Consider the following 19399-nt stretch of genomic DNA (forward strand, 5'->3'; position numbering starts at 1 on the left):
ACGTTTAATTTGTTCTGAATGTACTGCTAAAAATCTTTCACTTTAAAGTTATTCTCTTGACGTTTAATTTGTTTCATATTATCGGTAGCTCAAAATATTAATGGCATACATAGCACGTATTTCACCATTGGTAGAATCATGAAACAAGTTCAAGTTCTTACTTGTAAGAACCCCTTCCCAAAATAAAAGCAAATACAAAATAACAGATAACGTAAACTGATTGATGCGTTCAATTTTTGCGGAAGGAAAATGGAGTTTTTTCAATACCAACAAATGGAATAAAATGACCAAGCTACATCCTTGTTTCCTTTTTTACATCACGAATTCTTTCCAATCAAACATAATATTTCATGATCTGGGAAACAACTAATTTGACCGATGGTACAGTTGTAGTAAAGACCGTTTGTTCATCTCCGGGGAAAGCTGGCAGTGCAGAGGATTTGTCTGGACCTATACTTATTAATACTGCAAAATAAGAAGAAAGGGGAAAACCAATGAGACAAATCATTTCCAAATTCTCAATTGGAAGAAGATATTTTCATTTTGCACAGAAAACAAGGTATAAATTTCTACTGCTAACTGACAATTCATTCAGCTAGCAACATAGTTACTCAGGAATTGTCCTGATCAACACAATGTAGAAAATCATCTAGACAGAATTCTTGAAAGATCTTTCATTTGGCTACCATTTTATCCAATGCAAACTTGATTTTACCTTATAAATTGTTATATTGCAGCCTCATTTACACTTTGTTTATGCAAATCTTGTTTACAAGAAACAAAAGTTTTAAAAGGGGCAACCTAGAGCTAAACTTTATTCACCTTAAATTTAATAAACAGTTGGTCTAGCCCTCAACCCAGCTGCCACTGCATCAACGGATGAAAAGTCAAAACATATTATCAATGTTAGCTAATGAATCCATGAAAACATAGATAGCCAAACGGCAAGGGCAACAAGGCACCAAATCGAGGGAAAATATTAAAAAGATATAATTGAAAAAAATGCAATAAATTCTTAAAAAAATTCAGGGAATTTCCCTACAATTGTATGATAGCGATTTAGCAGAAATTTAACCAGAGTGAGTAAAAAATATTTACCAATAATCAAGTGGCCCCTAGTTTCTCTAAACCTTTACAAACGCTTCGCCATTGTTGGAGTTTTCAGCTTCCTTTTCCATTTCTGCCATTTCTGCCGTTTCTGCCGCTTCTGCCGTTTCTCCCGTTTCTGGTTGCTTTGCTTCTCCTGGTTGCTCTTGCCTGCAATGACAATGAACACCAAAAAGTTACTCTACATGAATATATACCGAAATCGTCACCCAAAAAACAAAAGGCATGGTAAAAATATTATTTTTCCATCTTTTTACAAATTTTCTGTGTTGCCCAGGGTCTACATTTTTTTTTTTTAATTCAAGATCTTTTTGACCAAATTTTAAAACTCTCCGAGTATTAAAAGTTTTTCAAAAAATTTACTTCTTTTCATCATACATTTTTTCAGCCGCTTCTGCTCTGCCATTATGCCAAATTCATGTCACAACATGCATGCATATGTGATACGTGCATGTTTATATTTATCAGACGCATGTAATTAACGTAGACCATAATCCCAATTTGCAGGAATAAGAAGCACCATGGAAAATGCTTGACGTAGAAATACAAGGAGGATATATATTAACGTAAGACATAGATTGATATGATGCATAAGAATGAAAGCAATAGATGGATTATTTTTTAGAAGCATATATGCATGCATGCATGCATGCATGAAAGATTTGGAAGAATGAATGCATGCATTGATGAAGAAGAAGATGAAGAAGAAGATGAAATGGTGGATACTTTTTCTGGGCGGCTTCAGCAGCTCTTGCACGTGCTTCTTCAGAGGCCAATCTCTCTTCCTCTTTGGTCATTCGCTTGTTGCCTCCGTCGAAGCAACCAAAGCACAACCCCATGGTTTCGTGCTTCTCCCCCTCCCCTCTCTCTCCTTCTCTCTCTGTGTGTCACCCCTACCCTATGCTCCTTTTCTCTCCTTTTCTCCCTTCTCTTTCTTCCCCTCACGCCTCCACAAACTGTATTTTCCCCTTTTTCCTTGGATTTCTCTTTCTTTCTATTGTGGATTCGGTGATGATGACTAAGATGCTATATTAATATTACTATTAACAATTTTTTAACACCGAAATGCCAACGTGCTTTGCATCTTTTTATCAAATTCCGTTGCGCCATTCCGCGTTTTTTTTCTGTCATCCAATCATTACTTTATTTAATTTATACTTCTTTCAACGCACTCTCCTTTAATTACCCTAATCAACCAATACAAAACTATTTTATGCTATTTATTCATATATACACTCTTTTTAATAAATATTTTATACAATCATATTCTTGTATAGATAACAACGTGACACCCTATTCTTCACTCACTAAATATAAAATAAAAAAATATGGTTTGATTTTCTGTTATAGATATGGTTTGATTTACCTTATTTACTTTGTTGTTTTTAATTTCAAATTATTAATTTAAGTTTATCCAAAAATAACGTGTCATCTAGATCCGTGGATATACAAAAATAACTCATCAATTACATGGATCAAATCATACCGTTGACTTGTATTTAATCAAAATTTCACAATTTTTTTGTTGAGCTGTCTTGCGTTTCTGCGGCCACATATGACTTTGCACGAATTTCTGATTCGCTTGGGATTTGACATTTGGAAAATAAAAACTCCAAACATATGACTTTGCCGCTTACTCTTTGATAAAAAAAAGTTATAAAAAGTAAAAGATAAGATTTGTTTGTTTAATATATTGGTCCTGAGATACATAATTAATTTTTATAATTTAAATATAATTGTATATCAAATCACATATAAACAGACTTTCTATTATAACTATTTTTTTTATACAATTTTTTTAATTCTATTTTTATTTAATATATCTCATTTTATTAATATAATAAATTATTTTATTATTTTATATAAATTATTTAAAAAATAAAATTATTTTAATTAATTATATAATTTCTTCGCTCTTTCCTTAATTACTTATTTTAAAAGAGACAGAAAAGATACTTTCACACATTTTTATATAAAATTTTACATATAAAATAAAATAACATTAATTTTCAATCATTCTTTATACTTATTTTTAATTTTTTTAATTTTAACTAATCTAAAATTATATATATATATATATATATATATTATTTCTATAGAGAAAAATGGTAGTCAGGAGTCGCGTCTGTGTGTTTCACTAAACTTGTATATAATAATGTATCTTAGAAAGAATTTTTTACCCGAAATACAGATGAAATGCACTATGAAACTTTATATAATTTAGTATTCACCCTAACTTTTTTGTATTTTACAGTGCGAACGGAATATGTCTGAAATAGCAGTTTTGTGTTCTATTCTGGAAGGAAGGAGATGATACTTTCACAAACTCCTTTTTTACACCCACATCACAATTATTATTATTATTATTATTATCACAATTATTATTATTATTATGATAATTTTTATTATTAGTAAATAGTTAAATCAAGAGTTGTATGCAATTATTAAGATTTCAAAATATATATTTTTTATTCAGTAATTGTATGGCGTGGGAGTTATGACGTGATCTTACGTTCTTACAAAGCTTCTAGACTTGTAAGGAAGAGTGGTTGAATTTGGGAGTACTAAAATTAAATACGCACTGTTTTCCTGAATTAACTTAATTAATGAATATACAGGTGAATATAAGTTTAACTTTTGCATATACACTTAATTCATAGATATTAAAACAGTAATGTTTAAAAAAGGAAAAATAGTAATATGCAATTAATTCATAGATATAATTAATTGTAAATATCTCTAGTTGTAAAATAAAATAGTAATATTAAGAAAGGAAAAATTTATAGATAAATAAAACTTTTTTTTCTTTCAATAAAATAAGTAAATAAATATGTAAAATAAACAAGAAAGTATATATATATATATATATATATATATGATCTTTTTATATATTTCTTTTTTTCACGATTTAGTAAATATAATTGTATTAATAATTTGATTATATTAATATATTTTAAAAAAACACAATTATACTCACTTTAGCTGGAGCTGCGTTGCTTCTGATTTTTTTTTATTTCTCTTACTTTCCTTATTAGATAAATATGAAATACATTTTGTATTTTTTTAAATGATTATATTTAATTTTTTAAATTTCTTGGCTGCAAATATATAATTTTTTTCAAATGATTTTCGTAGTCTAACTTGGTTGGAAGGGAGTTAGTTGGCAGTTAAAGCAAAAGAAGGTGATAAACGTGGTGACTGCACTACCTAAATCATAACCGCTATGCATGACCTATAATTTATAAAGTAAAGTGTTTCATTCAATCTTAAATATCTCACTTGAAAATTTATTTTTTATTGTTTTAGTCATTAAATATCTAATGCTGGTTATAAATTCCAATTAATTAATTTATCAAAATTAAACTTTTAAAATCGAATCACAAATCAATAAAAAGTAATTAATTGAATTAACTTTATTGATTTTTTAAAATAAAATTTTCAACGTACTAAATATACTCTTATTATTTCTTTATAAAAATACACATATTCGTAGTATTTAATAGGAAAAAATAAGGAAAATAAATTGTATGTTTGATAAAAACTACTTATTCCTTTTGAAGTATCCTTTCTTTTACATAAATAAAAAGATGTAATGTTCTTTTTAATTTTAATAAAATATTTATAAGATATTCTATTTTACCTTTTTAATTTTTTCATTGTAATAAATACATGATGTAAAAAATAATTAATTAAGTATTGAGGGAATGATAATAGTATAAAATGATAAAATATAATGTAGTTTTGAACTCTAAAAATAACAGTCACATAAATTTTATTTTTTTAAAATTCTATGAGAGGAACATACTAATATAAAATACCTTATTAAAAAAGTTATAAAATTCTTGCCTTATATTTAAAGACTAAAGCAATAATAATTTAGTTGATAATATATAGTAAATATGTTAAAGAAATTTCTGTTCTAAAATGTAATTTTTTAATACACTAAGATTAAAAATAAATATGATATTTTTAAAAATTAATCTTACACTTTCAATTAATGAGACTCAGAGTAATTAACTTAGGTCAATTTGAAAAAAATAATCCAATGAAAGGTCACACATAGTACATTTAAAATCTTTAAAGAGTAGTAATGGAGGAAGCATTTTAAAATTATGTTATCACTAATACCCATTCTCTTCTAGTAATGATTAGTCATTATAACCTTTTCTATTTAATTGAAAATATTCAGTATAAAAATAACTAACGCAAAACACATTATAAGACGAGTAAATATCACTTTTATTTTGTCCTAAATAATAATTTATATATATTTTTAAATTTGTAATTTAGTTTTTCCTTAAAAAACTTTTAATTATTTTAAAATATTTATCTCTATACAAAATATCAGTACTCTTTGTATGAATATCAAAGGTTCCCCAATTTTTTTCGATGAAACATGGCCAATGGACAAATGATATGGAAAAAAATCCACACATTCACGTGCAATACCCAAGAATGGTTTATTTACCGGAATAGTATAAGGAAGTGAAGTTTCCATAAATTAATTGAAATTGAAATCGTTTAAATTTATAAGGATTGTCTTGAATCATTTAATTCTGTAAGAATTAAAAAAAACTATATGAACACGCAGATTAAGTCAACCACATAAAACAATGCGTAGAGTTTTAACCTCTAACATAATAAATCATTGGTGTTAAAAACTATAATATTTTGACCAAACATATAGGACAAAATCTAGAACTAGTCACTGGAAATACATTTTTTTTGTAATTTTTTTAATTCTTTAGCAAGTTTCTGAGAACCTTGATTCTAACAAAACCATATTAACAAACTCCATGTACATGGATCAACCCAACCCTATAAAGATTTAATTACACTGGCAGAACGTTAAGAAGAGAAAAATTGAAATATGAATCTGTCTCAAGAACGTCACCAACAAAAAGTGAACATATTTACACAAGGAAACTATCCTATTTCCAACCCATAATTGGGAAATAGAAGAAGAAACCCCAAAAAGAAAAACAGAAACGGGTTATATCAGAAAATGAATTCTCACCAGCTTTTCTGGTGGCCATGTTTCCTTGAACTCTTGCCACTGGAATAAGCCTTGAAATCGCCATTTCTTGGAGATGCTAACTCTTCAGGATTCACCATCTTCATGTCATTCAACCATCCCCAAACATAATCACTCTTCTTACAATTCATCACCGATTTCTTTGGCTTTGAACTATCAGAATAACATTCACTCAACGTGGGAACCACATACCACACAACACAAGTGCAAAGTGTTGCAACAGATCTCCCAAACACAATCAAAAAAACCAAAATCAAAACCACAACCGCTGGCACGTAGAAAGAAGGCCACTTCAGCATATCCCAAGAAAAGCTTAAATTCTTCTTCTTATGAGAGTCCAACTTTTTGTGTTGTTGCTTCCTTTCTTCCACGGTTGCTTCTTCAGCTGATTTCTCCAATTGCTCCGAGAAAGATGTCAAGTGTTGTATTCCGAGTTCTTCACTCGTGTGTTTCTTGTTCCGATCCTTGCTTTTCACTTTGACCACTATGGGAACGAAATCATCGCTTGAATACGCAAACCGAACCAAAGATATCTCCTGAGGACTGCTTTGAGAGTAAACCTTTTGCCTTCTCTCGTCGAGATCAGCCAAAAGTGCTGAAAATTTATCTAAGCCTCGATCGGAGTACGGGTTGTTGCTTCTACTTTCTTTTTTTCTCTTGGACCTCTTGGGGCTTGAACATGGTGCAACATCTTCTTCTTGGTGCTGGAAACTGCCACAGACAAAATGGTTCAACATGTGTGGAAAGAACAACAGATTTCGCTTAACGTTGTTGGGCGGAGTTTTCTGAGAGTTTAAGATTATTGCGAAACAAAGAGAAGATGAATTGAGAAATATATCTATCGCGGTTAAGACTATGACTTGACTGGATCCAATCAAATAATAAACAAAGCCAAACACGCCTTAGGGTCAAATCAAACTGCTTCAAATTTAATCATCAAGATTTTCCAACGTGGCTATCTTGATCTTTGACTTATCCGAGAGAGAGAGAGAGAAAATTTGCTTCATTGCTTAGGCTATTCTTTCAAATTTCAAACACTGTAATGAAAAGAATTGTTTTTTTCTTTTAATTTAAACATACTTGTGGAGGAGGGAATTGGTTAAATGAAGAAGTCTTTGTCATTCATTAATGATACCAAATTGGACAACACCTACTTCAATGTTTTTTGTTTTATCAATTTAAGATATATGAATTATTAAGACATTTTAAATATTTTTTTTCTATAAATAGTAATGGAAAATTATAAAAAAAATGAACTTTATCATAAATTTAGATTAGTATTTATAAAGATTATTTTATATCACTTCTCCTAATTTTTTTATTTTAAATTTATATAAAAAGTAATTTTAGTTATAAAAAAGGTAGTTTTCTTTTATTTTTCTTAGAAACGTTTATGGATATACTTTTCCAAATATACAGGTTGAATTTTTAGAAGGAAAATGGGTTGATTGAGATCGAACGTGAAACTGCGGCAGCAGGGAAAAAACAAGAAAAAATCGTGATTTACAATTCTTGGTTACACGAAGTTTCCAAATTAATCAACATATAAAACTACTGCTATTTCAAAAAAAATTAAATTAAATTGATACAGAAAAAGTCTATTTCAAAGACTTCCTTAAACATAACTTACTCCTTATATAAGAAGATTTAATTTAGATTCTTTTGTTTAGAATTTTCATATAAATTAAAAGTTACTTTTCATTAAACTATAACATTATCGCATTTTTAGATTATAATTAAAGAAAGTAGTGTAGTTTCCATCTATAACACACCTACTTGATCATTAGATGTCTCATACAAACTAATTAATTGTTTGTTCGAGTTATAAAATTTATTATTAATAAAATTGGTGAACACTATAATTGATAAAAGGGTTTCAAAAAAAGTATGTGGATCCAAAATCTACATATTAATAATTGTAGTACATGTTTTTATTTTTAATGTAAGGATTAAGCACATTAATAATCCTATTAGAAAATTAGTAGTTAAAGTTGTAGTGCACATAAAATTGTCATATACAATAAACATGCATTAAAACCAGTTGATACTGACTACAAAATATAAGTATTAAAAATATGTATTTTAATTTCTATTATTGATTTCTTAACGAGCAACTTTACACTTATTTTCCATAACATAACTTCACACTTTAAATGAACAATCTTCATATTAACAAGTTTTATTTGTATACATGTATAGCTTTTATTTGTAAAAGTAATGTATATGTTAGAAATTCGAGTCTAACTTACCATGCATTTGATCCAGTTCACAAATTAACCAGCCAAAATACAAGATATTAATCTAGGTTGGCAAGGTCAATCCATTTTCCTTTAAATGCAATAAAAATAAAATAAACATATTTTTATAAAAAATCAATATTAAATTCAAAATTTTGAACCTAACAAAATAACTTACACTACCAAATAAAATAATTAGGTGGGTTAGTAGATTAATCCATGGTGACCCGCAATCAAACCCATTTTAATGCCCCTAAAATATGTTCACTAAAAACATTCAAAATATCAAAATTTTGATTTCATTAATTAATATGTACAAGTTTGTAATTAATATTTTCAATTTAGATTCACATTCTTGAAAGTTTACACAATCATAACTACCATTTATAAGACACAATTTTTCTTTCGTAGTTTCTAAAATTTACTGAAGATACCTTTGTTATTGTATGTTCTTTATTAGAATTATTTTGAATACAAGTGCCGGTGCAGTTAGAAACATTCTCAAACCTGTAGAAATTCAGTTCGGTGAAATTTCCTATTATTCAATAATATTCACGGGTTGGGAACTTACACGTTAATCATTTGACATGTTCAATGTCAAAACTCTGCATTTTCCTATATTTTACATCCTTCAAGAAACCGTGGCTCTGAAGCATCCTCATCACGCATTTTCTTCAGTCAACCGCATTAATTTAACATGTTTATGGAAACTATCCATCTTATGGTGGAAGAAGGGTGCCTCTGACCATATAATAGCATAATACATTCGCCCAGCATTTCAACTGTTATGATGTCATTTAGAAAAAAATGTCATTTTAATTATTGAAATTATAAACAATTAATATAGTCTCTCTTTTTATAAAATGTAATTCATTTCAGCCCTTTGTGGTATTAATAGATATCTCAGTTCCACCCTAAAACTTATCAGCCCCAAAGCGAAAACTTATACGCTTGATGCGATAATTAAGATGAAATGACTTAAAAAACAACCAAAACTCTCATCCAGGATTATAATATTATACACAGTCAACCACATCTGGAACATTTTTTTAGGCACAACACAAGCTATCAGTAGAGTTCACCATGGCTTCACAGGTACGCAAAACAACAACCAACAGGGAATGGAGAAAGTAAAAATACTCAGCAAAGTGCCATTCTCTTTAATTTATTCACCTTTCCCCATCATTCATTATCATCAATATTTTCATCATCCTTCATGTACTTCTCTTGCACTGCTGCAACTGTAGATTGCTGAATTAAGGGAAGCTCAGAATTAAAAGAATCTGACCAGAAAAGAGGTCAAAGGAGAATAGGCAATAAAATTAATACATCCATGATTATCAGAACACTGGTTAAGACTACAGCATTAGCAATCTCAAAAGCAACTTAGAGACTATTGATCACACAAGTGATTGTCTAACCACATCTGATATCAATAATGCAAGGTAATGTTCTAATGAGGTTGAGAGCAATGTCATAATTTCTGTATATCAAATACAAATATGTAATAAATCCTCAAAGGAACAACGGAAAAATGTGCCCACTTACCTGCAGAGTTACAGAGCTGATTATGATGTTCAAATCATCTAAAAGGTTGGCCATGTAATGCTCCCATGAACAACTGATTTAAAAAACAGGGCAAATTTTCCTCCAACCAAAACATTTTCCAAAGAGGTTTTACATGAATATTCTAATGCTAATGCATTGAATCCAGAATCCACAATAATTTAGTTAACGTGTTCCCCAAAGGAAAGACAACTATTGTGTTTATAATGTATATGATACCACTTACGATCACTGTTATTATAGGCTGCCAAGAATCAGTTAAAAACAGTATATGCATTGGAAAGCAATGAGCAAGGGTAGTCCCGTCATGCAATAGTGAAAGTTATGGTAGTTTCTATAGTAAATCATCTCAACTGTTCAGAATTGAGAATAGATGACAAAAAAGGATATCTATAATAATCCCAATCTACCGCACCAACTGCAATCTTGCTAAATTCAACTGCACTTCCTTCTATACCGGTAAATATGTACCCATTGCATTTGTCTATCAGCTTCACTAAATTCCCTACACTCTCTTTGTCCTGAAAAAACAAATTCGAATTCAGGATTCCAAAACATTTTATGCAAACAGATGAAAATACTGGGAATAGTTAGTTTACCTGAATATCTAAGGTTGAAAAACTCACAAGACTGAAGTTCTCAATAACTTCACATAGTTCCTTTGTGAGCTTTCTGCAAATTTCATTAAGATAAATACTACTACTCAGAATAACAACAAATGTCAATCTGAAGGATGAATTCGAGAACAGAAGAAGGTGATCAACAAGAAAGAGTTAAGTATGATGTATACTCACAAAACAATTTCTGACACATGTTAACGTTCCTTTATTACCATTTCCAACATTTTATTTACTTTGTAAGGCTAACATTTAAAATGTACTCAGAATAAGGAAACATAAATCCCAAATATAAACCGAGGAATTTGATTAATCCATCCACATTGGCATATTTCAACATCTAGACAGTTTGGATCCTAGCCCATTATAAACATTGCAAGTGACCCAAATGAATGAATCATTCAATTAATACATATTTTTCTTCTTTCTTTTAAACAAAATTGTTGCACATTTGTCATTATAAGTTGCTACAACCAATGGAGCACCCTAATGAGAAATTATATATGCAATGTTGGTGTATGAATATTATTTTAGACCAGTAGCTCTCTATCATAGAGGGAGCTGTTGACAGAAGCACTAAAATTTAAAATCTGTCTTTATTCCTTTTCGTCTAATGAGTAGTATACAGAAATAAATTTAAAACAATGTAGCTTTGCAACGATTCAGTATGGCCTCAATGGCCAGGGTAGACAAGATATAGAAGATGCAATAGGTCTCTTTGGATAAATTGTTCTCCATAAGCATTTCAAGAAGAAGAAATTAAGAAGCAAAAAAATAAAATGAGCATCCATAAACTAAATTTTACACTGTTATTCCAAACAGAACTAATGTTAAATTCTGCATCTTATCTTAAGAAAGAAAACAGTTAAATATTATCAACAGAACTACAAAATATCAAAATACTATTAGAAACAAAAGCTGGTTAGCAGTCAAAGAATCACCATAGCACATCACACCTGTACTTAGCAGAGCGAGGATCTTGATCAAGATGATACTGTAAATGTGACAAGTCTTGCACGTCTGTATAGAAATCAAGGTTAAAGGCTGCAACAATCAAACATAAAGTCAGCATGTAAATCTGTCACTGTAACCAGAATAAAGTAAAATACTCCTAACGCCTGAGATCTGAAAATGAGTAATGACTGCACCTAGCTTTCCGTAGCTCTCAATTAAATCAATTTTTGACAAGACATTTATGTGAGGGAGTTCTAGATGTAGCATTGTGGACAAGGATAAAAGCAATGCACTAATATACTTCCCAGGGTCACTGCAAAGATGGGCATCAATCAAATGTACTGCCGTTAACTGCATAGAATAAACATATAAATGAGTTCATAAAGTAACATACGGTTTGACACCAGTAAGACGTAACAAACAGTACTATACCCTTAGGTTCAATTTCTTTATGAGCTTCATGATGACATTCTTGGCATTTGAATGAAGAAAAAAGAGCTCAACTTGGCCAGGAAAATCAAAGAGTAGGTAGTGATCTGAAATGTAAATACTGCCAGGTTACTATAGTGTGTTGTTAACAGAACAAGTAGGGTCTAGATAAGAATAATTTTGGAATTGAAAGTTTGATATTTAGCCTGTACATCTAGAAATTAAGGCACAATAATGGACCGACCTTTCAGAAGAGGTTCCAATTTTGCTTCCAACCAGTCGATATTTTTCTCAAGATAATCCATGCAATACACAAGACCTGCTTGTACAAGACAAGAAAAATTTCTGAATACGTAAACAGCAAGGCAACAATACATTTGAAAAGCTGGTGTGGCACATTCAAAGTTCCTTTTACAAGAACCATTGCACACTGAGTAACTTGTTTAACTTGTGGTAATAAATTTACACAGCATAATCTAGAAAACCATCAGCCCATGTCTATACTTTCAGTAGTCCAATACACACAGTACTATGGTTCCATGGCATTAGAAAGGAATTTCTCTTAAAATAAATAAATAAATAAATAGTTTCAACAAAAGAAGGAAGTGGCTTACCCCCATTTGGACCAAGCGAATGTTCCACCATTACATCACTTAGTTTCACAAGATCCTCGATGTTCACAGCACATTCATAGCTATATTCTTCATTAGGGGAAACCATAACATTTGAACCATACAACTAAAACGGGACACATCAATAGAACTATACAGCTAAGATGTGTACTTTTGAGAACAACACTGTAAAAGAGTGGAAAGGATACGGCAATGAATCATTAGCAGGATCCAAATTGATAACAGCAACCTTCCTAGATTCCAAAGCAACGCAAGGCAAATACAATACCCAAAATTAATAAGAAAAAACCTACAATCAGCATAATAAGAAATAGTTCTATATGTAATAATATCCCTTTAGAGAGCAAGGCTTACCTTCCAATGAGACTTAGAAACTGAGACATGCCATTGCAGTAAGTTGTTTTGCCAGAGCCAGGAGGCCCAACTACTATTTGCCCAAACACCATTTTCCTTCCTTCCTTGTGACCCAATGCTACCTCTCTACATAATAATAATAATAATAACAAGTCGAATTAAACCTTCTAAAAGGGCAAAGCAGAATCTGAATAACTGATTTGAGATAAATCAGTTTTCAAACTGGAAGATAGGAAGACGATAAAAGACGATTCCAACATAAGAGTTCGGAATATTTATATGCATGAACATAAATTATAAATTAAAAATACACTCCAAATCTAAATGGGGAAGCAAGATCACAACACTGAGAAACAATATGTTTTAAAATGCTATATTGTACTAAAATGATAAAATAAGAAGTATCTATGAGAATAAAAACTCTGAACAGCAAAAACAAAGACCGACGCACCCCAACAGTAGTGTCACTGTCGGCGAAGACCAACGACGATGAAGACAACACCGGCGATGGTGACGCGAACCTTGTCGGCGGCGATGAAAGCGTCGGAAATAGCGACGCGTTATAATGGGTAAGCTGTGATGATCGGCGACACAGTCGAGCAGAGCAGGAAGTTGTTTGGTTCTGATTTGCGATGGAGAAACCTAGGAAAAAAAAAACTTTTTTAATTTTTTGAATTGGGTCATTATAAACCCTACCCTTCCACGCTTAATTTTGAAATTTAAATAAAATGTGTTTATTTACCAAAAAGAAGGGGCATTCCGAGAATCGAACTCGGGACCTCTCGCACCCAAAGCGAGAATCATACCACTAGACCAAATGCCCTCTTTATTATATTAACGAATCGAAAATATTAAACCTTTGTTTGTTGACACTTTGCTTACCTGAATGCAAACTGTGGAGTTGCATAGTGTGGGACAATAAGAAATTAAATGCAAGCTGTCGTCATAATTTGAGTGTTACTGAAGATTGCAGACACACCAAACCCATCATTGTAGGTAGTTTGTGCTAAATTATAGCTCTGATGTTGATCCCCCATCTTTTCCATATACAAATAAAATCGCCAACGCAATATATCATAACATATTTCACTCCTCCACCTCCTACTCCAAATGCTAAACGTAAAAGTAGTGCAACTTTAGAAAATTCAGGTGCCTATAAGGGTTGCATTGGAATGCCATTCATCCCTTGTAACTGAAGAAAAATCTCAGATACTGTTTCAAAAGTGGGATTCGACAATGAAACCAAGCCAGCTGGATGTTGAACAACGCAGTGCCATGGAACCCCACGTTACAAACTGGCTTTCAAATCTAATACGTATAATTTAATCATCTTATATCTGTATCATTAATAAAACAGTTCTGTGTGTAACTCTTTATATCTTCATAATTGTTTTTGGTTTATAATAATTTAGCTGTTTTAATTATATTGATTGTTTTTCATAACCATATAAAAAGTGTGGACACAGGCTATATATTCCTTAATTAATCAACTAAGGACTTAGTTGGAGACTTTGGCTATTCTATTAGGTCAAACGCCAGTGAGTTATGATCGGTAGGGTCATGGTCTCCACCTATCTTGCATTATATTTATATTTGAAATAATGATTATACATCTTCCAAACTTCATAAAGTAGTAAAAATACAAATTTAATGATGATGGTAGAAAAAAAAATCCCCATAACACTGTAATTGGAAGTTACTGCTGGATATGTACTTGGCTCAAAAGTTAAACTTCATCTTTTTTGTTGCGTACAAATTATGTTATTGTGGCTGTTTCTTGTCTTTTAGTGTGACGCATTTAACTTAACAGTTGAAGACATTAAAAATGTGTAGGAGAAAACGTGAGTTAGGTGGTTAAAATATTAGACAAAATGATTGTGAATGACAGTATATTTGTTGGGGTGTCTGCTTTTGTCTCCTGCCTCCCACATTTCACCACCCCCTTTATCCTTATCTCCTCTTCTTCATCGTTTTGCTCTTCCCTTACCAAGAAAAATCTACTTAAGCCACACAGGGATCATTTGCACCTTGCTAAGGGGAGAAAATAGGAAAATATGGCATTTGCAGGAACAACTCAGAAGTGCATGGCTTGTGACAAAACAGTTTATCTGGTTGATAAGTTGACAGCGGATAATCGAGTGTTCCACAAGGCTTGCTTCAGATGCCACCATTGCAAAGGAACACTCAAGGTCTGTCTCTTCTAACTAACATCTTTGGATTTGTATCTACAGATATATGATATAATAATTCTTCATGGTTTTGTAGTGTTTCTATTCAGATCTTTCTGTCCCTGGATCTGATGTCTTTGACTAATAATTCGGTTTTCAAAATTATACATTTTCATCCCAAGACACTTCCTGTGCCAGTTCCTGATATTATTATAACTTCAATGTTTTCGATCATGTCTCCTAATAATTTTCTTTCCAAAAGTTCACTTGGATTTCATTTTGCCAAATTGAACGCCAGGTTGTGAAATTAAACAGTGAAAAATAAACCTCAAAACAATCCATCCAAAGTTATATTGCTAAATCTATCTATTACTCTTATTTATTTTATTTTCCTTTTTTTAGTTTGTTCATTCAGATACGTGGATCTAACTCCGCCTTCTCCTTTCACTTGTTTTTAATCAAAAACTAAAATTGATTTGGAAATCTTTAGTTTTTATATGATTACCCTGATGTTCTGCTAATTTTCCCGGCAATGTGTATTGATTTTTCTAAAGTTTACTGTTTCAAGGCGTGTAACTGGAGTTGTTTTTTTATGAAATATACTGATTTAGTAATGTTTTTGCAGCTTAGCAACTATAACTCTTTTGAGGGAGTTCTTTACTGCAAGCCACACTTTGATCAACTGTTCAAAAGAACTGGTAGTCTTGACAAAAGCTTCGAAGGTAACAAAGGATCCAAAATCCAATTATTCAAGGCCTTGCTATTTTTTTCTTCTTCGGTCACTTATCCTTATTTCCTTTTGGCTGATCAGGGACACCAAAAATTGCTAAACCAGACAAGACAGGCGAAGAGGTAACCAATCTTACATCTTGATGCTTACTAATGTACAATAAAACAGGTTAACACACTCCGTTAAGCATAAATTTTATTATTGATAAAAATTTATTCAAAGTTATATATATTTTTTGTACATTCAATTCTTAATGAATCTATAATTTATAATAAAGTTAAATCAATAATAAAAAATATTTTAGTTGTTGGCACTCGACAACATGTTAGTTACCTAGCATTTATCTAATTTTGGGCTGTATCTAATCAGAAACCTGCAGCAACAAAAGTCTTGAATATGTTTGGTGGAACCAGAGATAAATGTGCTGGTTGTCAGAAAACAGTGTATCCCACCGAAAAGGTAACAACACAACCTTTAATTTCATCAGACATTTTTGTGCCACCATTCATAACATAAGTGCAAAGAATCCATCGCACCTCCTTTTCTAATCTAAACCATGATGCCAAGTGCTAAAATTTTCATTCTATTACAGAAAGGGATATTAAGTTTTATATATTTTGAAATGGTGTAGGTCACTGTGAATGGAACTCCTTATCACAAGAGTTGTTTCAAATGCACTCATGGAGGGTGTGTTATTAGTCCCTCTAATTACATTGCACACGATGGCAAACTCTACTGCAAGCACCACCACATCCAACTGATCAAGGAGAAGGGAAATTTAAGCCAGCTTGAAGGTGACCACGAGAAGAATGCAATTCAAGAGAAAACCAACGGTGAAGTAGTTGCAGCTGAGACATGAACTGAAATGCTGGACTTATGACAAAGTCTGAGAATGAATATTCCCTTCCTCAAGTTCCATATTTCTGTATATCATGTGTTTATGCTATATCTCTCTCATGCTTTACCATTATTACTGAGTCCAGAATACTCTTGAAAAATATGATATTCCCTTTTCTAGTGGGTGGGGTGTGTGGAAATCCATCTTTTGTTTCTGTTGTGAGTTGTGGATACAAAAATGAGACATCAATATGGCATTCGATTCTGAATGTGCTTCAGAAGCCACTGCTACTGAATTTCTTAAAACTTTCTCTATGTATTCATATTGCTACAGATACGGCATCCTACTCTCGAAATTTCGCTTCCCACTCACCAATTGTCACCCAAATATTCAATGAAAGAAATAAATAAGTTCTATTTCAATTTCGTTGAACATATGCAAAAGCCTGTGGTTTATAGGATGGTGTGGGTAAAACCAGGACCAGTTTTGTCATGTTTCGGTTATTATATTTTTGTTATTTTCTCCCTTCTATCTTTAACTCTATCTCAACTTATACACCGAATGTGGAATCTCTCACACATTCTCTCAGGACACTAGTATTTCTTTTTATTATTATATATTTATAAGTGATTGATAATGAATGATTAAATAAGTTTAATAAACTTTTATTAAGATAGATTCGAAACAATTCTTGAAATTGAATTAAAAAGTAAATTTTATGTTTAAGTCATAATAAAATTTGCATTTATTTATATATTATAAAATGATTTCAATAAGTTTTCTTATTACCTTTAGATTTAAATTTTACTTAGAAACTCAAGTTTGAATTTAAGTCTTCCACTAAGTAAAATAAAAAAAATCAAATCTATCTATAATATAAATGGAGGGCATTCTCATAAAAAGTTTTGACACATGGCAATCCCGCAAAATTCGTTAAAAAAGGGAAAATTCAAGCATTCAAAATTTTATCCAAAATATCTTTCAAGAATGCCATTCTACGATTGACACGTGGCACTCTCTACTCTCATTTAAACTAACACGTGGCACATCCATACTTTCTTCTTCCTTCACCGCGTCTCTCATTGCTCTGTCTCATTCTCTCTACTCTATTTTCTTTTTTGCTATTCTGTCACAATCACTGCTACTCTCTCATAGGTTCTTCGTTATTTCCTTCTTTGTGAAACTGAATGCCCGTATGTTCAAGCATTGTATCCTCCACCACGTCGGGGTAAAATGTTTTTCTTTTTTTTACGCATTGGAAAACAAAATTGCATCATTCGCTGAGTCTTTTTTAAAGTTGTAAGAACTTTGCGAGATGCGATTGGTTCTTTTTCGAGATTTGTTGTTTAAATTTTAGGGTTTAATCATTATCGGAGTCATTTAGGTTTTTGAATATTTTCACTTGATTTTTAACCGTATTTTAAAACATTTTTTTCTCAAAGACGTTCCCTTTTTATGGTTAATCTTTGTTTTTATGGTCAAAGACATTTGCTTCTACTAAATTCTGCACTTTAGATTATGACATTCATTTGGTCATGTGCAGGGTTTTTTTTTGTACATCTGCACATGTATTCTGCACTAAATTTCAGATAACGATTCTCTCACATTTTTTAAGATACTTAATACAATTATTTTCAAAATCTTAAACAAATACAAAATCTAAATGATTTAATGTTTACTCAAATAAAAATTTAAAATAAATAAATTTTCTAAATTATTCAAAATCTTAAATAAATACAAATCTTAAATTATTTAATATCATACTCGTTATTTATTTATTTACGTTTATTATTTATCTTTATGCATTGTTTAGATTAATTTTAGTATGTTTAGTTTTATTTATTTATTCATATATGTTGATGTTTATTTCTTATACATTAATAATTGTTTTGTAATTTATTTATTTATTTTCTTATTTATATATATATATATATATATTTATCTAATTATATCAATTATACTTTTATATAAAATAGTTTAATAAAAAGTGTCAAATAAATCAATAAAACTTGAAACAGGATAAAATAATCTATATATGATAAATGATTTCAAAGAAGACGATAAAATAGTTTTTTAAGCCGATGTTAACTTACCAAATAATGAAATTCAAGTTATTCGCTTTTTTGGATGAATCATTTTTTTACATAACTGTTTATTCTTACTTACATAACAATTTATTTATTTACGTGTATTGTTTATGTTTATTCATTGTTTATATTAATTTTATTATGTTTAGTTGTTTATTTATTCGTATATGCTAATGTTTATTTATTATATATTGATATTTGTTTTGTAATTTTTCTTATTTTCTTATTTATATTTGCATTTATATATATATATATATAAATAAATTATATTTTTTATACAAAATAGTGAAAAAATCATCAAATAAATCAATAAAACTTGGAGCGGGATGGAAGAATTTATGTAAGTTAAATGACTTTAAAGAAAACCATAAGATTCTTTTTCAAATAGAGATTAACCTACTAAATAATGAAATTCGATTTATTAGCCTTTTACAATGGAGTTCTCTTTTACATAATTATTTATTGTTACTTAATTTTCTCAAAATTTGTATTAGTTTGTTGATTCTTGAACAATTTATTTATTTACATGTATTGTTTATGTTTATGCATAGTTTATATTATTTTATTATGTTTAGTTGTTTATTTATTCGTATATGCTCATGTTTATTTTTTATATATTAATATTTGTTTTTTTTTCTTATTTAC

At 30.4% G+C, this 19399-nt stretch overlaps 3 protein-coding genes, 1 long non-coding RNA gene and 1 other non-coding gene across 6 annotated transcripts; 1 reads left to right on the forward strand and 4 right to left on the reverse strand.

Annotated features, from left to right (window-relative positions):
* Positions 1-207: 207 nt before the first annotated feature.
* Positions 208-2109, reverse strand: LOC137821481 (uncharacterized). Its single transcript, XR_011082815.1, has 4 exons — positions 1834-2109; positions 1099-1257; positions 823-867; positions 208-465 (listed from the first exon to the last, which is right to left on the reverse strand). It is a non-coding gene; the product is annotated as an uncharacterized lncRNA (long non-coding RNA).
* A 3646-nt stretch (positions 2110-5755) lies between these two features.
* LOC137822922 (uncharacterized) lies at positions 5756-7004 on the reverse strand. The gene has a single exon (XM_068627946.1). The coding sequence runs from the start codon at positions 6877-6879 to the stop codon at positions 6121-6123; it is 759 nt and encodes a 252-aa protein (XP_068484047.1). The 5' UTR covers positions 6880-7004; the 3' UTR covers positions 5756-6120.
* Positions 7005-9357: 2353 nt separating this feature from the next.
* On the reverse strand, positions 9358-13608 carry LOC137822042 (GPN-loop GTPase QQT1). 2 transcript variants are annotated; one of them, XM_068626932.1, is made up of 11 exons: positions 13383-13580; positions 12932-13057; positions 12766-12810; positions 12560-12639; positions 12190-12264; positions 11949-12052; positions 11711-11867; positions 11519-11606; positions 10545-10617; positions 10335-10466; positions 9358-9621 (listed from the first exon to the last, which is right to left on the reverse strand). In XM_068626932.1, exons 2-11 carry the CDS (start codon positions 13021-13023, stop codon positions 9562-9564), a joined length of 906 nt encoding a protein of 301 aa, XP_068483033.1. In that variant the 5' UTR covers positions 13024-13057; positions 13383-13580; the 3' UTR covers positions 9358-9561. The 2 variants fall into 2 exon arrangements, with proteins under 2 accessions (XP_068483033.1, XP_068483034.1); XM_068626933.1 differs by lacking the exon at positions 12766-12810 and having other exon boundaries at positions 12560-12742; positions 13383-13608.
* A 74-nt stretch (positions 13609-13682) lies between these two features.
* On the reverse strand, positions 13683-13754 carry TRNAP-UGG (transfer RNA proline (anticodon UGG)). Its single transcript has one exon. It is a non-coding gene; the product is annotated as a tRNA-Pro (tRNA).
* Positions 13755-14783: 1029 nt separating this feature from the next.
* Positions 14784-16999, forward strand: LOC137822043 (LIM domain-containing protein WLIM1-like). The gene is made up of 5 exons (XM_068626934.1): positions 14784-15120; positions 15725-15821; positions 15911-15951; positions 16199-16288; positions 16461-16999. Exons 1-5 carry the CDS (start codon positions 14986-14988, stop codon positions 16686-16688), a joined length of 591 nt encoding a protein of 196 aa, XP_068483035.1. The 5' UTR covers positions 14784-14985; the 3' UTR covers positions 16689-16999.
* The last annotated feature ends 2400 nt before the right edge of the window (positions 17000-19399 follow it).

Source organism: Phaseolus vulgaris, chromosome 9 (assembly GCF_000499845.2).
Source record: "Phaseolus vulgaris cultivar G19833 chromosome 9, P. vulgaris v2.0, whole genome shotgun sequence".
In the NCBI taxonomy this organism is placed as follows: Eukaryota; Viridiplantae; Streptophyta; class Magnoliopsida; order Fabales; family Fabaceae; genus Phaseolus; species Phaseolus vulgaris.